Source organism: Pecten maximus, chromosome 6, assembly GCF_902652985.1.
Source record: "Pecten maximus chromosome 6, xPecMax1.1, whole genome shotgun sequence".
In the NCBI taxonomy this organism is placed as follows: domain Eukaryota; kingdom Metazoa; phylum Mollusca; class Bivalvia; order Pectinida; family Pectinidae; genus Pecten; species Pecten maximus.
Window position 1 is genome coordinate 18,459,236 of NC_047020.1, and position 17,531 is coordinate 18,476,766.

The 17,531-nt window shown below is 34.3% G+C and overlaps 1 protein-coding gene and 1 long non-coding RNA gene across 7 annotated transcripts in view; both read right to left on the reverse strand.

Annotated features, from left to right (window-relative positions):
- Positions 1 to 7,500: 7,500 nt before the first annotated feature.
- LOC117329135 (protein diaphanous homolog 2-like) overlaps positions 7,501 to 17,531 on the reverse strand; it is an 81,233-nt gene continuing 71,202 nt past the window's right edge. For 4 of the 6 annotated variants that reach the window (XM_033886886.1, XM_033886882.1, XM_033886881.1 and 1 more), the window contains one exon: positions 7,501 to 13,589. In XM_033886886.1, coding sequence (XP_033742777.1) covers positions 13,357 to 13,589 — 233 coding nt within the window. In that variant the 3' untranslated portion in view covers positions 7,501 to 13,356. Of the gene's footprint in view, positions 13,590 to 17,135; positions 17,260 to 17,531 lie in introns of all 6 variants that reach the window. The other 2 variants (XM_033886884.1, XM_033886885.1) reach the window with 1 other exon arrangement.
- Positions 13,923 to 15,651, reverse strand: LOC117329137. The gene is made up of 2 exons (XR_004533111.1): positions 15,331 to 15,651; positions 13,923 to 15,288 (listed from the first exon to the last, which is right to left on the reverse strand). It is a non-coding gene; the product is annotated as an uncharacterized LOC117329137 (long non-coding RNA).

Below are 17,531 nucleotides of genomic sequence, written 5' to 3' on the forward strand. Positions count from 1 at the left end.
GCTTCATTAATCAGCATATCGATCGAGACAAAGTGTTTTATTTCATTTGGGTATCAAAACCAGAGTACAGAGTGATACATGTATAATTCCATGTCATTTGATATTCCATAATATCCGCTCTAGCGTCATAAATAACGTAATTTTGATAAAACATTGTTTGCACTCTGGCTGGGGGTGGAATAACATGTGATTGGATAAATACCATTGAGTATTTGATACAAAACTGAAAATGTAATAAAAGCTTGCATTGTTAAATCTGATTAACTGTTTGAGGTCTTTCTTCCCGGCACTTGTCAGTTAGGATATGTGTAATAGTCTACGGCAGTAAATTATCATGCTTTATCTGGGGTTTACTAGATTATATTCTGTCTTGTCTCAGACAAAATGTTATTTAAATTATTAATGATGCTAGCAATATACGATATAGATATTTCATTTAGAAATTGTCTCTGTGGCATATACAACATACGAGGGCTGATTGATAAGTTGTGAGCCTCGTATTGAAGGAGGTTCTCAAGGATTTTCTTTTTAAGTCCTACTATTCTCTGTCTGTATAGGGTCGAAAGGACTGGTCTCATCTGGTTTAGTTTATATCGACGAGGTAGCTCTCTAAAGTAAACAGGACAAGCGGCTTTTGCAAAATGGACAAAATCGGTTAGGGTTAAGGCGAGGGTGAAAGAGTCTGCCATTGCCATGGCTGCCATTCACGATTGTCGCTTTAAATTGATTAACATCCGCCTTCTATCATTTATTTCCAAAACTGAAAACAGCTATTTCAGGCACCCACGTTCAGTCCGATGATGACGACATGCATGCAGTGGATGACTTTCTAATTGGCCAAGAAAAGGAGTTCTATAAAAGTGGCATTGAGGCCCTTCAACACCGCTGGCAAAAGTGTATAGATACTGAAGGAGATTATATTGAAAAATAATACAATATGTCCGGCAAAATTCAAATTCTTCAATATGAGGCTCCAAACTTATCAATCAGCACTCGTACTATTCAATGCGGCAACATACTATTATATATTCCTTTAACTTATGGAAAAGTATTCTACATGTGTATTTGGTAACTCATGTATCCTCACTAAGTGTATCATGAATATCCAATATTCATTTATTCTCACTAAGTATATTATGAATATGCAATATTCATGTATTCTCACTAAGTATATTATGAATATGCAATATTCATGTATTCTCACTAAGTATATTATGAATATGCAATATTCATGTATTCTCACTATGTATATCATGAATATGCAATATTCAAAGAGGTCTGTCCTCGTTTGCGTCAGCGGGGCTATATCTAGAGTATTCCAAGTTGCCGTGTATTTATCCATCGTAATTGTTTACACTCGGAACTGGATGTTTACTTCGACTTAACCAGGGTCTTTGATTATTCAGAATTCAGGATAGTGAGGATTGATTGTAGAATACTTTCATCGTGCCAAAATTGGGTCAAGTGTCTACACCTCGAATGAATATGCTCAGTGGTTGTACAAAACAAGTATGTATTCAGAAATATCTCGTTATTTGTTTTTCTTAAATGTTAAACGATTTTATTTTGAGTAGAACGGCTGTGACGTCAACAGCCCCTTTTAGCTTTTAGTCGATACTAATTTGTAAGGGCTATTTTTGTACGAACATTAAATATATCTTTGTTTTCTCTTTAACTGAAGGGAATTCAGTTAGAATTCTTTGACACATTCCGAATGAATGTATTCTGTTAATTTCTTTGAATGTCTCGAATTGGAGAATATTTGTATAATTATTTTAAAATATGAAACACATTAAGCATTTAAATAATTTAAAGCAAAATGTTTAATTTGATTTTGTTTTTCGGAAGTATGTAAGAAATACATAATGTTTAAATAGCAACACAGGGTAAATAAAAACAAGCAATTGTAATCATAGCTGCGTTATGTTTTCTTTTCTCACAAACAAATATATAAATGTATATATATTTATGTGTCGTAGTGTACTGTGATTTGATATTTATAGTATGTGTACATTTCGCATTTATCTATGTATATATGTATTGTGATCCAGGTATTGATATCATCTAATAAACGGCTTGTCATTGTGATCATGTCAGGGTATCGGGTCGATCATCACTGCGCCATTGAAAAAGTTCTTTTTAAGAACTTGGATGCGGCACAGTGGTATCAGCTGTGGGTATTTCTGGTAATGCAATTGAGTGCCGTAGATCTCGACTTCGAGGCGCGGTCAGGGCACGAGTCATGAAGTTGTCTTCTTTCGTCATTTGTGTTATTATGTTGATAAGAGCCAAAAGAAGACGTGACATTGTATACTTTCGCTTTCACTGTCTTAGATGTTCAGGTGTGTAGCAAGTTTGATGCAGTGAAAGCGTTAGTGCAAAATGCAACGTCACCTTTTGTCTACTATCAAATGTATATAATTTACTTGCATGTCGGCAACTTTATATTTTATTTATATTTATTACACAATGCGTTTGATTTTCATTAACTATACACATAAGCTATATTTTTAACTACTGCACGGCTAAAATTATCATTCCATTGTCACGTGCGAACTATTGAACACCTGTGACGTTTCGGAAATTCGTCCTACCCTTTCAAGCGTCGAAGTCACTCAGATGTCAACACTGCCGACGACAGTCTCGGTGACGTCTAGGCCTTCTAATTGTGTTTTAGTGATTATGTAATAAAACAAGTATATCATGGGTGTCTGTGCATTTGACCCTCGGTACTGGTAATCGAGTTATGTTCTATTGCACTCGGCCTTCAGTCTCGTGCAATCGAACAGCGGTCGATTTTCTGGCACAGACACCCATGGCCTTTCTGCCTTCAGAGGCGTCTTCGTTCCCTTCTAGAAAGGGCATTTTTGGCACATGCTCCTTTAATCAGATATAGTTTTTAAAATAAATAGTTATGATGTACGAGTGTTGAATTTCATAATTTGAATTAACAGCAACCAGAATAGTTTGATATAAAAGTGATATGAGAGGTACCAGAAAGTCTCAGTCGGCCTTGTGTCCACAATCATGGTACCGATTATGACATTTTGGAATGCACAAGGTAAAAACATCCTGGTTAAAAGACAGGATAAAAACAATGAAAACTAGATTTGATCAAGATCAAAACACGGAATTTCCACCCAGAAAATAGTCATAGACATGTTATCGAGGGTCGTTTTCTCAACGCTTCTCTTCTCTAACCGGTCATTTCACTTTGAACCTTGACCGTTACCTTGAGCTACGAAGTCAAGGTCCACGATTTCCATGCCTTTGTTGCTAGCCATTCATGCTATAAATGCTAATTATAAAGTCTGTATAAGTCAGAGTATTGGAAGAAAGGCATTTAAAGTGCAATTTGATGATAATTTTAAATTTTGGCGGGAATACATTTTTCACAAGTGCTGTTTCTGCCTTATTTCTGATGATTTGACCTTGAAACGTTGCAAACATCTTCAAAAGAGCATTTTCTTTTATAATTGATCAAAATAAACCGTTTCAAGAGAATTTGAAAATTGTGATTTCTTTATCGTTTGACCTCTGTGACCAAGGTCAAGGTCAATGAAAACAATAGAATTTGTAGGAATTCGTACATGCTATCACTGTGCCAAATATCAAATCTGTGCGTGTAAAGATATAGGAGTAGAGAGAAATTAAGTGCATTTTTGAGACAAATTTGAATTTTGGCGCGTCCTTAAATGACCCTGGTTGTTAATAGGACGTTAAACAAAAACAAACCCAACCAAATTATACATTACATGACCTATATGTATCCGTCTCGGCTGATAGATAGACGTCGAAGCGCGGAGCATAAACATATGTTGGGTAGCTTCTGTGTGGATTTTTAAAATTACATTACATTTTTACCAATGGATATGAAGTTTTATTTTGGTATTAGGTTTGGAGTTTCAAAGAGAAAATCATAACAGCTAACAAGAACCAGTTTGTCAATAAATGTTCACTTTCAGAAACATTAATGATGTGATGTCAAGTATTTCTTGCTTGAATTTCATGAATCTACTCTTTTACTACAATGTGTAGCTTACAATTGAGCTATGGCATTTGTCAACTTCTCCTTTCTTGATAGTAACATCCCTTCTAACCACCAAAGGTATTTACGTGTCGCAGTTAATCAAATATCCAACAAAATGTTTTCAATATCATGATTTTCGTGAAAAAAGCCGGCTGCTGACAAACAAGTTTATGTTTCGAGAGATGAGGTTGAAAACATGCGTTATATTTAAAACAATATTACATCGATGTGACATGGTTGGCATGACGGATGACGTCGATGAAAAAAATGTGTAAACTGTGTCTATGTCTGTGTTATTTATTTTAACTTCTTAAAAGGATCATTAAGTTCTATTGAAAGGAGTATAGTTTACAGACAGATGAAAAACATGTTGACGCTAATATTCGAACATGGAGGATACAATTCAACTTTAATGCAATTTACATCTAAATAGAGCACATGGATCAAACTGCAAACAATGCAATCATATAGACAAACAAACAAGTATAATATACCAGGGATGGATATTAGACATTGAATATACATACATGAGAAACTGATTTGTAATCTTTAAATGTCATTGTGTATTTGTACAGAACGACTTGTTCTTGTGTCCGTACAGTTATAGTAGCCGTCATCCACTTGGCTTCACGCAAATGATATTAAATGGTTCACCAAATAATTGGAACGTCTGATTGTACAATTGTCCTAATAAGGAAGTTACATTTACGTCCTAATACAGAAGTTTAAACAATGAAACGTCCCCTTTGTCTCAAATATGGATTTGTCTGTTTAACCAAATAATGTGCCATATGCTAGTGTAAATAGAGTGTTTACCTATCAACGAAAGTTATTTCACTAGCTGAACGCTCATTAGCACTTCGGGAGAGTATTCAATACGTTTGGCCTTCATTCGATAGTGCAATTAGGTCAAACATAATTTATTCAGCAAAAGATTATTTTGTTCTAGCTCACATGTAATACAAATTTCCACTTTTCATTTTTGTGTTAGTGAAATTAGGCCAATCGATAAATCGAACTATTTCTTTTATAATAAGGGAAGCCATTTTGACCAAACTCTAGAATACATTCGAGCCACTTAACAATGAGGCAGTGATAGGCGTGAACTGGTACGTCTCGTTAAAAGGAGGGGAATAGGACAATTTCAATAATCGTGAAAGTCGGAAAATATGAGGAAAGGGAAACATTTTTTGAACAACAGTAATAGACAACCAGTAACAATGGAATATATCAACAAATGATACTGGAATCCACAATCTTGAAGGTCTTTGTGTGGTGCTCCCAATAGAATCATTGAAGGACATCTCACAAAAAAATCGAGACTACTGTTCCATGTACTACACTTAAAGGGACAATTTAGTCAAGCATGCTTTTTAATCCAGGCAGAATCGATGAAACATATATCTAGACAATGTATCTAGCATGTTTCATCAGCTACATGGTTATATGACAAACATATTAATGAAGTGTAATAATACGCGAATATCCCTATCACACATGCCGTGTCGTTAGGAGCCAGTCTTGTAACTAATACCCATTTTGCACGATTCGTAAGAGGTAACATTCGAGATCCTATGTTATATATTATATATTCTTTCTAATCTTGAATTTGTCTTCCTAATCTCTCTTTTGACTCTGAATCGAGTTTGGCCTTTAGCTGAGCGTTTATCCCAGTGATGAAGGCTTTTGGTTCTGTCACCTTGCCGAGAAATACTAGTAATGCTCCTGTTCAACATATTAGGAATAGGTTCGCCCGTTGTCAGTATATTGTATTCGAATGTGGTATTTTGGAAGTATACTTCAGTAAGGTAACACTTTAAAGTCAGCTTCAGTTCTGCGCCTTCACCAGGTGGCTAACAAGGACATACCGTAGCCTCCTACTAAAGCTTGCTATTTAAAAGGTCTCTGGCTATTTTCTTCGTTCTGACGCCAGCGCCTGTCACAAGTTTCTCGCCGTGTAACGCTTCTGCCTCCTAAACCACAAACACGTCCATAATAACCACAGCTACATGTATTAACAGGTAGTTACGTAATAGGCCTACTTAACCAAATAATTTCCCTTTTTAAATGATCGATTGTTTGGTTCAGGTCGAGATTACGTCCCACCTATAGTCCGTCCCAAAAAGTGGTTTCCTTTCTGTAGAGGGCAGTGGAACGTCAGTGTTATTTATATAAATACATGCATTAGACTTATAATAATGCCTACACATGCACATGTTCCGAGTTTCAGGATCTGGTTGGTCAAATATCCCCAGATGTTTTAACCAACCTCTGTGCTTATAACATTGCGCCTTTGATAGAAACTTTCTCCTGGCAACATCTTCTGCAGGCTACTTCAGCTAGCTAAAGGTCTCTGGCTATTTTTTTTGGTTCTGACGTCAACCGACGCGCCTGTCATACGTTTCTCATCATGTTATCGTCTAACATTGTTGGAGTATCTGAAGGCCTGCTATGGACTGTGGTTCGTAGTGCGTTTTGGCAGGTGTTTCCCATGTGCATGAGTTTGATGTTTGGCGTTCAGATTTTATAAACTATATACCTGAATAATTCCTTTGGACAGCATTTCATAATTCTTCCCAGAAATACTACGTTGAACTTTTGTTATACAATTTAACTTGAATCGTGTTATACATTTAGGTTGTTCATGAAACCATGCATGAATTGTTTTACAATTCTTTAAAAATGTAGTTACCAATACTTGAATCATGGAATATGGATCAACAAACGAGTCCCGATACCTTCCCTTGGGTCTCTGTGTGACGTCGTCCTCCCTTGAGAAAGTACAGACTAGTTGTTTATTATCCTTTGTGTTAGAAATGTAGTTGGCCATTAATGACCTTTTAAGACCCGGCCTCTCACACTGCACTGGTCTGGTACAACACTTTGTAAACATCAACTACTATTTTTCAACGTTGTTTCCATTGATATATTTATATATGACCTTACGGTGTAATACCTAGCAAGTAGTTCAGTTTGAACTGCCAAGGTTCCCATGACTCAAATAAATCTCATCATCTGAATTATCAATGTAAATTACTCCACACAATGTCGGATGAATCTTTTTACACATTTTACCTCAAATATTGACAAAAATATTCTTTAATGAGGATTTCAAGTCTATTTCTAATGTTTTGTTGAAACTATATTCCATGTGTTGTCATATCTATCAAGGGATGAACACTAGAGATCTCTGGGTTTGTAACTGAAATCAGATCAAATCTTTTTCACTTAAACATCTTAAAATGCCATCCAAAACCGAGATTTTCAGCTAGGAGTCTTTCAAGACTTGAAAGATTTAGTTTTGTTACTAAAATTTGATCATATTTTGTTATTTCATCAGATTTTGTTACTTAAATATCCAAAAATGGGGACTTTACAAATATGTCTGATATGACTTAACAGGATATAAAGTATAGAAATTTTAATATAGAGAACATGAACGGTATTTTAAAGATAAAAAACACATCAGGAACATTTTCATAAGTTTTAAATGTTTTATTTAGGCAATGAATTCCATTATAGTTGTTCGTCTTAACAGTCACTCTCACTCTCTCTTACAACTTATACACGTATCCAGCATACAAAAGGTTGTAGCAGCGTGATATACAAAAGTCAAAGCTATAGTGATGTTACATTAGTAAAAGTACAACTACAACAGACAAAGGAAACAGAAATCCCACTGACTCCAACTTTTCAAATCAGTGATAAAATGTCTGTTTCTTCTTGAGCTTTGCTACTGTCTGTCCTGTAAACTATTTTTGTTATCTTTGAAAACTGACGGACATTTTGGTTTGAGGTCTTGTTGTGCATGCCTCAAGTACAGTGAAACCAAGGCCGTTTCGTTTTTGCGGTCCAAATGGTTGGACCAGTTGGACCGGTATGTTCATTCATGAAATAAAGATGGACCTGGAGATTTGATATTGTTTTAAGATGAGCATTGACAAAAACTTCGAAGGCCTGTATTAACATCTGCAGGTCCGTCACGATGTATGTTTGAAATATTACATTTAATAAACGAACAGGCCCCAATCCTTGAATTTACCAGGTTTGAGCTCACTTGCCCTCTTGCTCATTGGGAATGTAACTCTTGGTTTAAGAAGATGATTGAAACCTCGGGGGCTATTTCAGTAAAATATCTATCTGATGATAGGACTATGTAGATACAAATATTCTTTGCATGGTGTAGGCAGGAGACAATGTGGCCTATCATATACTAGTGTTTATATTATATCACTTCTTTAGTATAGTTCCTGTTTATAACAAAACGGAGTCCACCTCTTGGGTAGATATTTTACGGCTATAGCCCTGAAGTTTGACCACTGATTTCTCAGCTTTATCTAGGAATATGAAGTTGTCTCAGAAGTGTCAAGATCAAAGATAAATCACATTAAAATAAAATTTAAAACTTAACAATCTAAACTAACAACAATTTACATATTTGAACACACCAGGCAGACTTCACATAACTAGCCAGAACATCGCAGCAGTGAATCTTAGTACAGACCAATGTGTTCGGAATACTTCTGTTGGATCAAGCACCAAATTAATAGAATGTCAGGCTTACAGATGACGAAAAGTTTATATGAAAATAAGATTTGCATTGTTGAGTATATCCTATGTAGGGAAGGTTGATATGGAACTAATGTGGCTGAAATTGTGATCAGAACTGGGTTTTCAACAGGGTTGTAAGTCCACATTCTTCAGACAAGAACATAATTTCCTTATCTACTTTCCTATAAATGATGAACTATTTTGTCCAAACAACTACCAGTTGCATATCAACTGGAAATAACGTTAAAAATATAATAATGTCACTTAGCAGACAACAAATAGAGGCTCAGATTTGGAAAAGTATAACATAATAGAAATATATATGAATACATATAAAGCCTTCTAAATCTTCACAGAAGGTTCACTAAATCTTCACAGGAAGTCTACAAACTCTTTGAACAGAAATTCTACAAAATCTTCACAGAAAGCTTACTAAATCTTCACAGGAAGTCTACAAAATCAACAGAAAGTTTACAAAATCTTCACAGGAAGTCTACAAAATCTTTACAGAAAGCTTACAAAATCTTCACAGGAAGTCTACAAAATCTTTACAGAAAGCTAACTAAATCTTCACAGGAAGTCTACAAAATCTTTGCAGAAAGCTTACAAAATCTTCACAGGAAGTCTACAAAATCTTTACAGAGAGCTTACTAAATCTTCACAGGAAGTCTACAAAATCTTTACAGAAAGCTTACTAAATCTTCAAAGGAAGTCTACAAAATCTTTGCAGAAAGTTGTTTTATTTCTGAGGTGCAATGTTGCAGCTGTAAAGATTATGACTGATACTGATGCTGACAAACAACATACATGGAGAAGCACTAGATGTCAGTAGATGTTAGACAACCTTAAGTTATATAGTGTCAAAAACAAATAATGGCATCAGGTTATCAATAAAACATTATAACATGTTAGAATAACTACATATAAATGTGTTCTATATTGGGAACCCAGAAATTACAGACGGTTGACTCCAGAACCTGGTGATGTTATTTGTTTGTGAAGTGGAAACCTGCTTCATACAGGTAATACTAGTGCAGCTGCCAATCTGCCTTATAAATAATTTATTTCTTCGTTGTCTACATCTCTCCACTTTAAATAGTCCTTCCAATACACATCAGAGAATTAACCTAATCAAACTATGACTTTTATCTTTATTACCTGAATTTACATTTTTTAAATTTAAAATTGAAGAGGATGTGAGTTTTAATATCTGAAGCCATCCCTCTACTGGCCTCATGACTCCTCTTTGTTGATTAATGATTAAAAAACATATGATTTTTACTTTCATTGTGTGTAGTATGAATGCAGTTTATTTTCAGTAAATTAATTCCATATAAATCAATATTTCCTGAACGAAGTACAAAATAAATTTATCAAACATATTGGAATAGAAATATAAAATGTAATTTTAGACTTTGGGGGACATATATAACCAGAAATACATTCCTCTCATACTCCACACACACAAATACATACACACATGTGTACACGTGTAAAGTCGAGTCTCCTAGGCCACAGTGGGTAAAGTCGAGTCTCCTAGGCCACAGTGGGTTACAAAGTACAGCCCCATATCTCCTTGGGGTAGTGTGTTGGTTAAAACATTCATTATAATACAATAAACATTTGTAGGAAAATAATATAACATCCCTATGTACATAAAGCACTGATTACCTCTATATATACATATAGATATATACATATACATTTGTATATCAAAATTATCAAAACACAGTATCAGGTCTCAGTTTCACAAACATTTTCCAGCTAAATTAACTTTTCCTTAACTTCAAAAAAAAGAAGCTTTCAGCAAATCTTAAGGGAAGGAAAAAGCTTTTTGTGAAACTAAAGCCAGATAGTTTCATAATAAGTTTAAGGTCATGTAAAAACTTTGGGGTATTATAAATGGACTTGACTTTATATTATAAAGAAATCATGGATGTTAAATAAAATTAATTGTGAATGAGAAGTTTATGACATTCTTTATCATGAATCAAACAAAATGACTGCCTTCAATATTACAGATTAAAACAGCTATATATATGCAGTTTTTTATAGCTCACCACAGTATGTTTGTAGTCTAACTCTCTAGTAGATTTAGTGCTAACAGAACACTGATACTACTAATTGAGGTGTTCGAAACCTAGCAATAGACAGAGTCATGTAGGCTGTGAACCGGGTACTAAAACACCTTAGTGATGGGAAGTGATTTTATAGTCAGTTTATTAGCCTTAAATATACCTATACTACATTTACTCAAGTTATTTATTATTAACCAAATATCTCATTTTAATCCTGAAAACTCAGTCTACTAGCCTTCTATCTGCTGGTGTTAATATAAAAAATATGACGCCCCATGCAGACTGATTTCCTCATCATTCTCACTAAACTTACCATGTTACAAGACCACTGGTACATGTATAAGCCTAGCCTGTTGTTGAATGTTTTTAAAATGAAAACTTCAGGTGTTCAAAGGACAGCGATTGTTCAAACATAGCTGATGGAATCCCTGTTTTTATAGATCCCGAGACTTATTCACATACAAAAAAGAAACAATTTTCTTGAGAATGTCTTTTGGACTATTTCTTTTAAAGAAAAAAAAAATGCATTTAATTTTGGTAAAATGAAACAATTAAAATATGGGATTTCGGGATGCATAAGCTTTCACATTCAACTGAAGGAGACCTTTTCCCCATAGTTCACTGCTGGAAAAATGTCACAGTCCTCCAGCTTACTGATGGAGAAACATTAATACAGCACTCTCCATCTAATATTGGTCCCTGTACATAGAAGGCAGTTTTACATTTAATGCCCAAATGAATCATAGCACGTACATTTTCAATTTGCTTATTGATATTTCATAGAAATCTTATGACACTGAAGTCATCACATCAAAATCTATACAGCACTTTGTTAGTAGTAGTCTTTACATATGTACTAAGTATGACAGTGTGCAGTGGACTCCTCATTTTAGTGAGTGCCAATGTGTAGTGGACTCCTCATTTTAGTGAGTGCCAATGTGTAGTGGACTCCTCATTTTAGTGAGTGCCAATGTGTAGTGGACTCCTCATTTTAGTGAGTGCACTATCCCACTTCACAATAGTAACACACAACAAAAGATTCTACAAAGTTTGGGATGAAAAATGAAACATTCACATTATACCTAGATGATTGATTCATCATCCCCTCTCACGATTTTAAAATTAAATTTCTTCGGAAGCATCTATGATGTAATCTTACAAAGACAAAGACTGTTCTGTAACATATCCCCGTCATAATTTTCCTGTATATAATTATTGTACAATGTATTCCCTTAAATTATACAGCTAGAATTTCATTTCAGTTAGAAATGTTCTGGTTTCAGCTTCTAACATATGTTAAAATTAAAACCATCTTATTTATATACATATCCCTATTTGTCTATCAAGTCTTGAGTGAAATTACAAACCGGGTAATTCATTTCCTTATCATGGAGTCAATTTTATCAGAAGTTAAAATTCTGCTTCAAGACAATCCTGCAACAAACACAAATTAAAGAGCAGGCTTATTACAAGATAACTACTGGTAATGTGTTTATATTAATGAAATCCTGTACAGTGAAACCTGACTTTATAGACACTGTATCAAGGGTGTCGGTAAAGTCAGTGTCAGCAATAATATATATATATAGTTGGGCATGTCACAGTTCCAATGGCTATGGCCTGACGATACAGGATGTTGTTAAAGTCAACGGTCGGTAAAGTCAGGTTTCACTTTAGTTTTGTTTCCAGGTCAGCTGGTGGGTTTATTACCAGACATGAACTTAATGCTGGATGAATAGGGTACATAAGATTGAAACAATAACATCTGATAAGTTGGTATTATAGTAACTGTGGTTTAAGCTATTTGGAGACCTTGAAACTTAAAACAAGATGCCAATTGGTTAATTTAATAACAGATATTTGCCAGGTTGTAACAACATATGACCTGTAATAAAGTGTAAAAGGTCATTCATTTGAACAAATGAACTTTACTATAATACGAAACTTGATGACAAATTTGACTAGACTTATTCATAGTTCTGTAGAAACGGTTGTGTCTTGCACCTGCCCCCTGTGACGTGGACAGTGGGATATGACCATTTAATGAATACAGATGAAAGCCATCCTCTATCACAAGCTACAAGGAAAATATCACAATTATGGATCCTACAGTTCTGAAGAAGTAATTAGGGGAATTTTTTTTAGCACATTTGAGCCAAATTAATCTAATTTTAATAGGTCTTAACAGCAAGTTACATGTCAAGTATTTAAAATCTAGGCTTTAAGGTTCTGCAGGAGATGTTTTTGTGGGAAGATTGATGCTAAGTGCAGACCATGGATGTGTGGATTCACAAGCTTACAGTTTGTACAGCTAACATATTAAAACCTCCAGCACTTTAATTCCATGTAAACTTGTACTTCCTATCACTATATGGTACATGACCTGATTTTCCAATGAAATTCTCTGCTGAGTCAATCAGATAATTAATAGTAAGTCAAATATCAAAATTCAATTCTTGGATGTTATTAATAATCTTATTAAAAATCATGTTGTCTCTATTTCTGGCAAAAACTTTTTGAAAAAAAATCAAAATGTAGGTTGCGACTATACAATGCTGACATTAAACAGCATGAAGATAAAGGATTACTATTAATATACAACTCACTCCACAAGGGGTGGTCCACATATATAAACAATACCAGATATGTATCATCTTATTTTGGTCCCTTTGAAGAATTCATGTAAAACTGAATTCATCATAATTCTTTCAACCTTGCTAAAAGTTTTTCTGCTTCGCTTTCACCTTCCGAAGGCTTCCTCCGCTCACGTTTACGCTCCCTGGGTTTTTCCACAGGTACACTAGTCCGTTCACGTGGTGGAGTCTCTGAATTTAACACGTCATCAAAGGAAATTTCACGCACTGTTGAATTATCTCCTTGGAGTAAATTCTGTCGTGACCTTGACCGAGAAAGTTGGGCTCGACGTTCAGCTGAAAGATAAAAGACCATTTCAATGAAAGCGATCATTTTTTTTTTTTAATTTTTAAGTAAAGATTTTCAAAAATAAGAATAATTCATATTTCATGAAAATTCAAGCTGTGTGTTAGCAACATTTGTGGAGTAGCTCTCATTATGTCCTAGTAAATAACAAGATGAAATGAAAATCAGATATAGCATTATGATAATGTATACTTATAGTCTATTGTTTCCACACAAAATATAAAATAAAAGTTCTTTCATTTATCTGATAGAGGCAAACTCATTGATTAAAATCAGCTCTTCTGATTTGAAAGAAAACAATTCCACATACAATATTCATTAACCTGGGCAGGAGATAGGGAAAAGGGGAGATAACTGTGAAATTAGAGGTTAGATAGGTGAAAATGACAAAAATACATTCATAATAAATTCTTAAAAAATTAGTTCATAAAACACTAAAACATTCCTAACTATCAAAACTAATAATTTTAAATCAAAATGCACCATCAGACATTTTCATTATCAAATTCAATGTTTACACTCCCGGTACAAAAATGGACTCCTAAATTTAAGCCTAGATGTGTTTAGTTTTATATCTATTTCTACTTTCTAGCATTTGTCATAATTGGTATAGGAGAATTTTAATCACTTTGGAATATTATAAAATATCATTCATTTAGGAGTCTTTAGAACATATTTTGACATCATTTTGCAATATTTTCAATAAAGCATTCATTATGGAGGCATTTAAATAAATCACTATACTTTCTGAACATTTTTTATGTTGTGAAAAGAACATTCATTTGTATTTTAACATTTCTTTGTGATCATTTCAGAACATCTGTAATAAATGTTGCACTTATCAAGAAGTTTTTTTAACTTCATTTGAAATCACATTTTTGTTAAGTAAGCAGGTAATGCAATGTGACATTGGGATCAGATAGGCATTAATTTATACTTTTTTCAATTGGTTAATATATATTTAGATATCTCATGTAAACATGCAAGTGATATACTTGTTCAAATGTAAAGGAACAGTGTATATTTGTTTAAGAAATTGTCTGTATTTAGTAACAAGGAACAGAGATATGGCTGTTGATACCTTCTCCCAAGGTTATACAATAGGCCTGTGTTGGGATTACATAATATATAATGTCTATGACCAAAGCTCTATAAAGCAGTGTCTTAACATTAAATCAGACCTCCTCCTACATCTGAAGAAATGTTTCAATCTACTGTATACACTAAACAGGACTTCTCCGATATCTTTTAGAAGGAATTTGTGTTTCATATTTCTTTTTCTTCTTTTATTCCGTGGTCACTTTCATGGTTACATAAACCATAAAAAATGTCCAAGACTTTAGAATTAATTTGCTTATAGGTGAAAGTTAAGCATATAATGCTGTTTTTGTCTGGTGCTAAGACTGTCACAGCAAGTCGTTAATGTATAAACTAGGTATGTTATTGTATACAGGGCAGACTTGCGTCACCTCGTAACCACTCGGGTTCTCCATGCCTGGTTCACACGTGCTGAAAGTAAAGTAGTCATATCACATAAACCTTGATTACAATTGGCTTCTTCAGGTTCTGTACCAGATAGGTACACACCTCTACAGCCTAAAACACCTTGTAATAGAGGATAGTACACGCCTCTACAGCCTAAAACACCTTGTAATAAAGGATAGAACACGCCTCTACAGCCTAAAACACCTTGTAATAGAGGATAGTACACGCCTCTATAGCCTAAAACACCTTGTAGTGGAGGATAGAACCACAGACAGCAGAGGAAGGGATGTTTAACTGTACCATTTGATTGCTTTGGCCTTTGGTGATATCGCACAGAAACAAATCCCAGAAATATACCAAGCCAGGAGTAAACTCATCACGTTTAACAATATAACTAAAGTCATCAAGGCCTAGAGTTAGCCATTACCATAGGTTCTAATAGGCTTATAATAATTAGCTCCATTCCAGGCAATAGTGTAAAAACACAGCTAAACATAATCTTCAAATAAATAAATATTCACAAACAGACCATCAATATCTTGGTTTTTAACTTTATATAAATATATATATATATATATATATATTTTTGTTTGTTGTTTTTTTTTTGGGGGGGGGGGGGGGGGGGGGGGGGGAGGGGGAGGGGAACTAAGCATATGTTTGTAAAACACAACATTATCATTATAAATGCTGTCAAAAACTATCAAACATGCATTGCTCATAACAGGTTTTCCACACAAACTTCAATACCATCCCCATAAAGCATTGGAAGAAACTGATAATATAAATTCAGTACATGGTACACACAAAGCAAATCTAAATCACTGCAAACTTAAAACACTGGGGTAATAATAAACAATACAGTAAAGCAAATAAACATGTCATATCATTAAATAGCACAACCATAAATAGAAATTTCAGCATGTTTAATATCATGCTTTCAGTTTAATGTGCTAATTACACTCCTACAGGTCTTACCACAATCTCAATGGAACTCCGTCACCTATTACAATTTCTGCTATACATCAATTCCTTATATCATTTTTGCCAAACTCAATTTCCATTATAATCCTCCATAATTAAGAATCCTAAGAAATAGGCTGTGTGCTCAAGAAACATTTTTCTTTGATTTTAAATTTGAATGAATTCAATATATAATTGTGCATGTAGCTATAAATACATAGAAAACAATGATTATTAAAAACAGTCATGGAAAAATCAATAAAAACCAAAGCAAATAAAAATATAACTTAAAACACTTTAAGGTGTGAACTTATAATATAAATGGATCACAAAAATACAGACAAAGCAATCAACTACGAGTCTAACTAATAATCATGTACAATGATCTAAAGGTCTAATGCATATTCATGTACATACATGATTATACAGGGTGTCAATTTTCTAAGGAATCTGGCTTTAATATTCAGAATGAAACACAAAACATACAAGTATAGAAATAAAGACATTGGTAAACATGAGGTGTGTCCTACCATAAACAGTTAAATGACAATTTATGTAAAAATACCAGAAACAACATGAACCAGACATAAAGCATGTATAGACTGCGGGGTAGGGAAGCAAATTAACATATCTAGAGTCAGCATATAGCCAGGAAGCTTGCATGATAATTTGTGTAATTTCAGTATGTCAACAAAATGCATGTTTATTAATTGGCAGACAAGACTGTGCATGTGTATAGTTGATAGGACAAATACGATTTGTGGATTTCAATGCTCAAGACAAGTATAGTATAGTACAAGTATAGAGGCTGCTGCCAAAATGAAGAGAATATTCATAATGAAATTTCTTTAGGAGATTGCATGCTTTATAGATTTCAAACAATTTCCATCCAGTACTTTGTGTACATAAATATATAGGTATATACTTTTTTGTGGAGCATGTATAGAAGTGTTACATGCTTGTTGGCCGTTCCAAGACACCATGCTACATTTTCCCCCAAGTTCCTATGCTGACAGAGGCTACAAATATTTCATGCTTGATTTCACAACATTGACTTCCAGCAAAACCTGAATTCATGATATTTGACCAACCAATGGGAAGAATGATGCATCATTTTGTCCTGAATAGCGTTGGTCAGCTGGTCCATGTCTACTCCGTTGACAGGAGGGCGATTGTGCCACACTCGCGATCGCGAGAGCGTGGAGAATCTATCCGCTGTGAGGTGCATTGGTGGAAGAAACAGAGAGTAGTGAACAACACAGAAAGAAAAGGAAGGCTGTGGAGAGCAGGTGACTTAATAATCCGCTTGTGGATTATGTGTCTTATAAAAGTAACAAGACAGTAAAAAGTACCGAGAATTGAGCTGTAGTAGTAATTCATAAGAGATGATGGCCCGTTACTATATATAGAGTGGCTGTCAGTCTCTCACGAAAGTGTTATTTACCAGGGTACTCAAACTTAAAAATCAAGACATTCTATACATATAA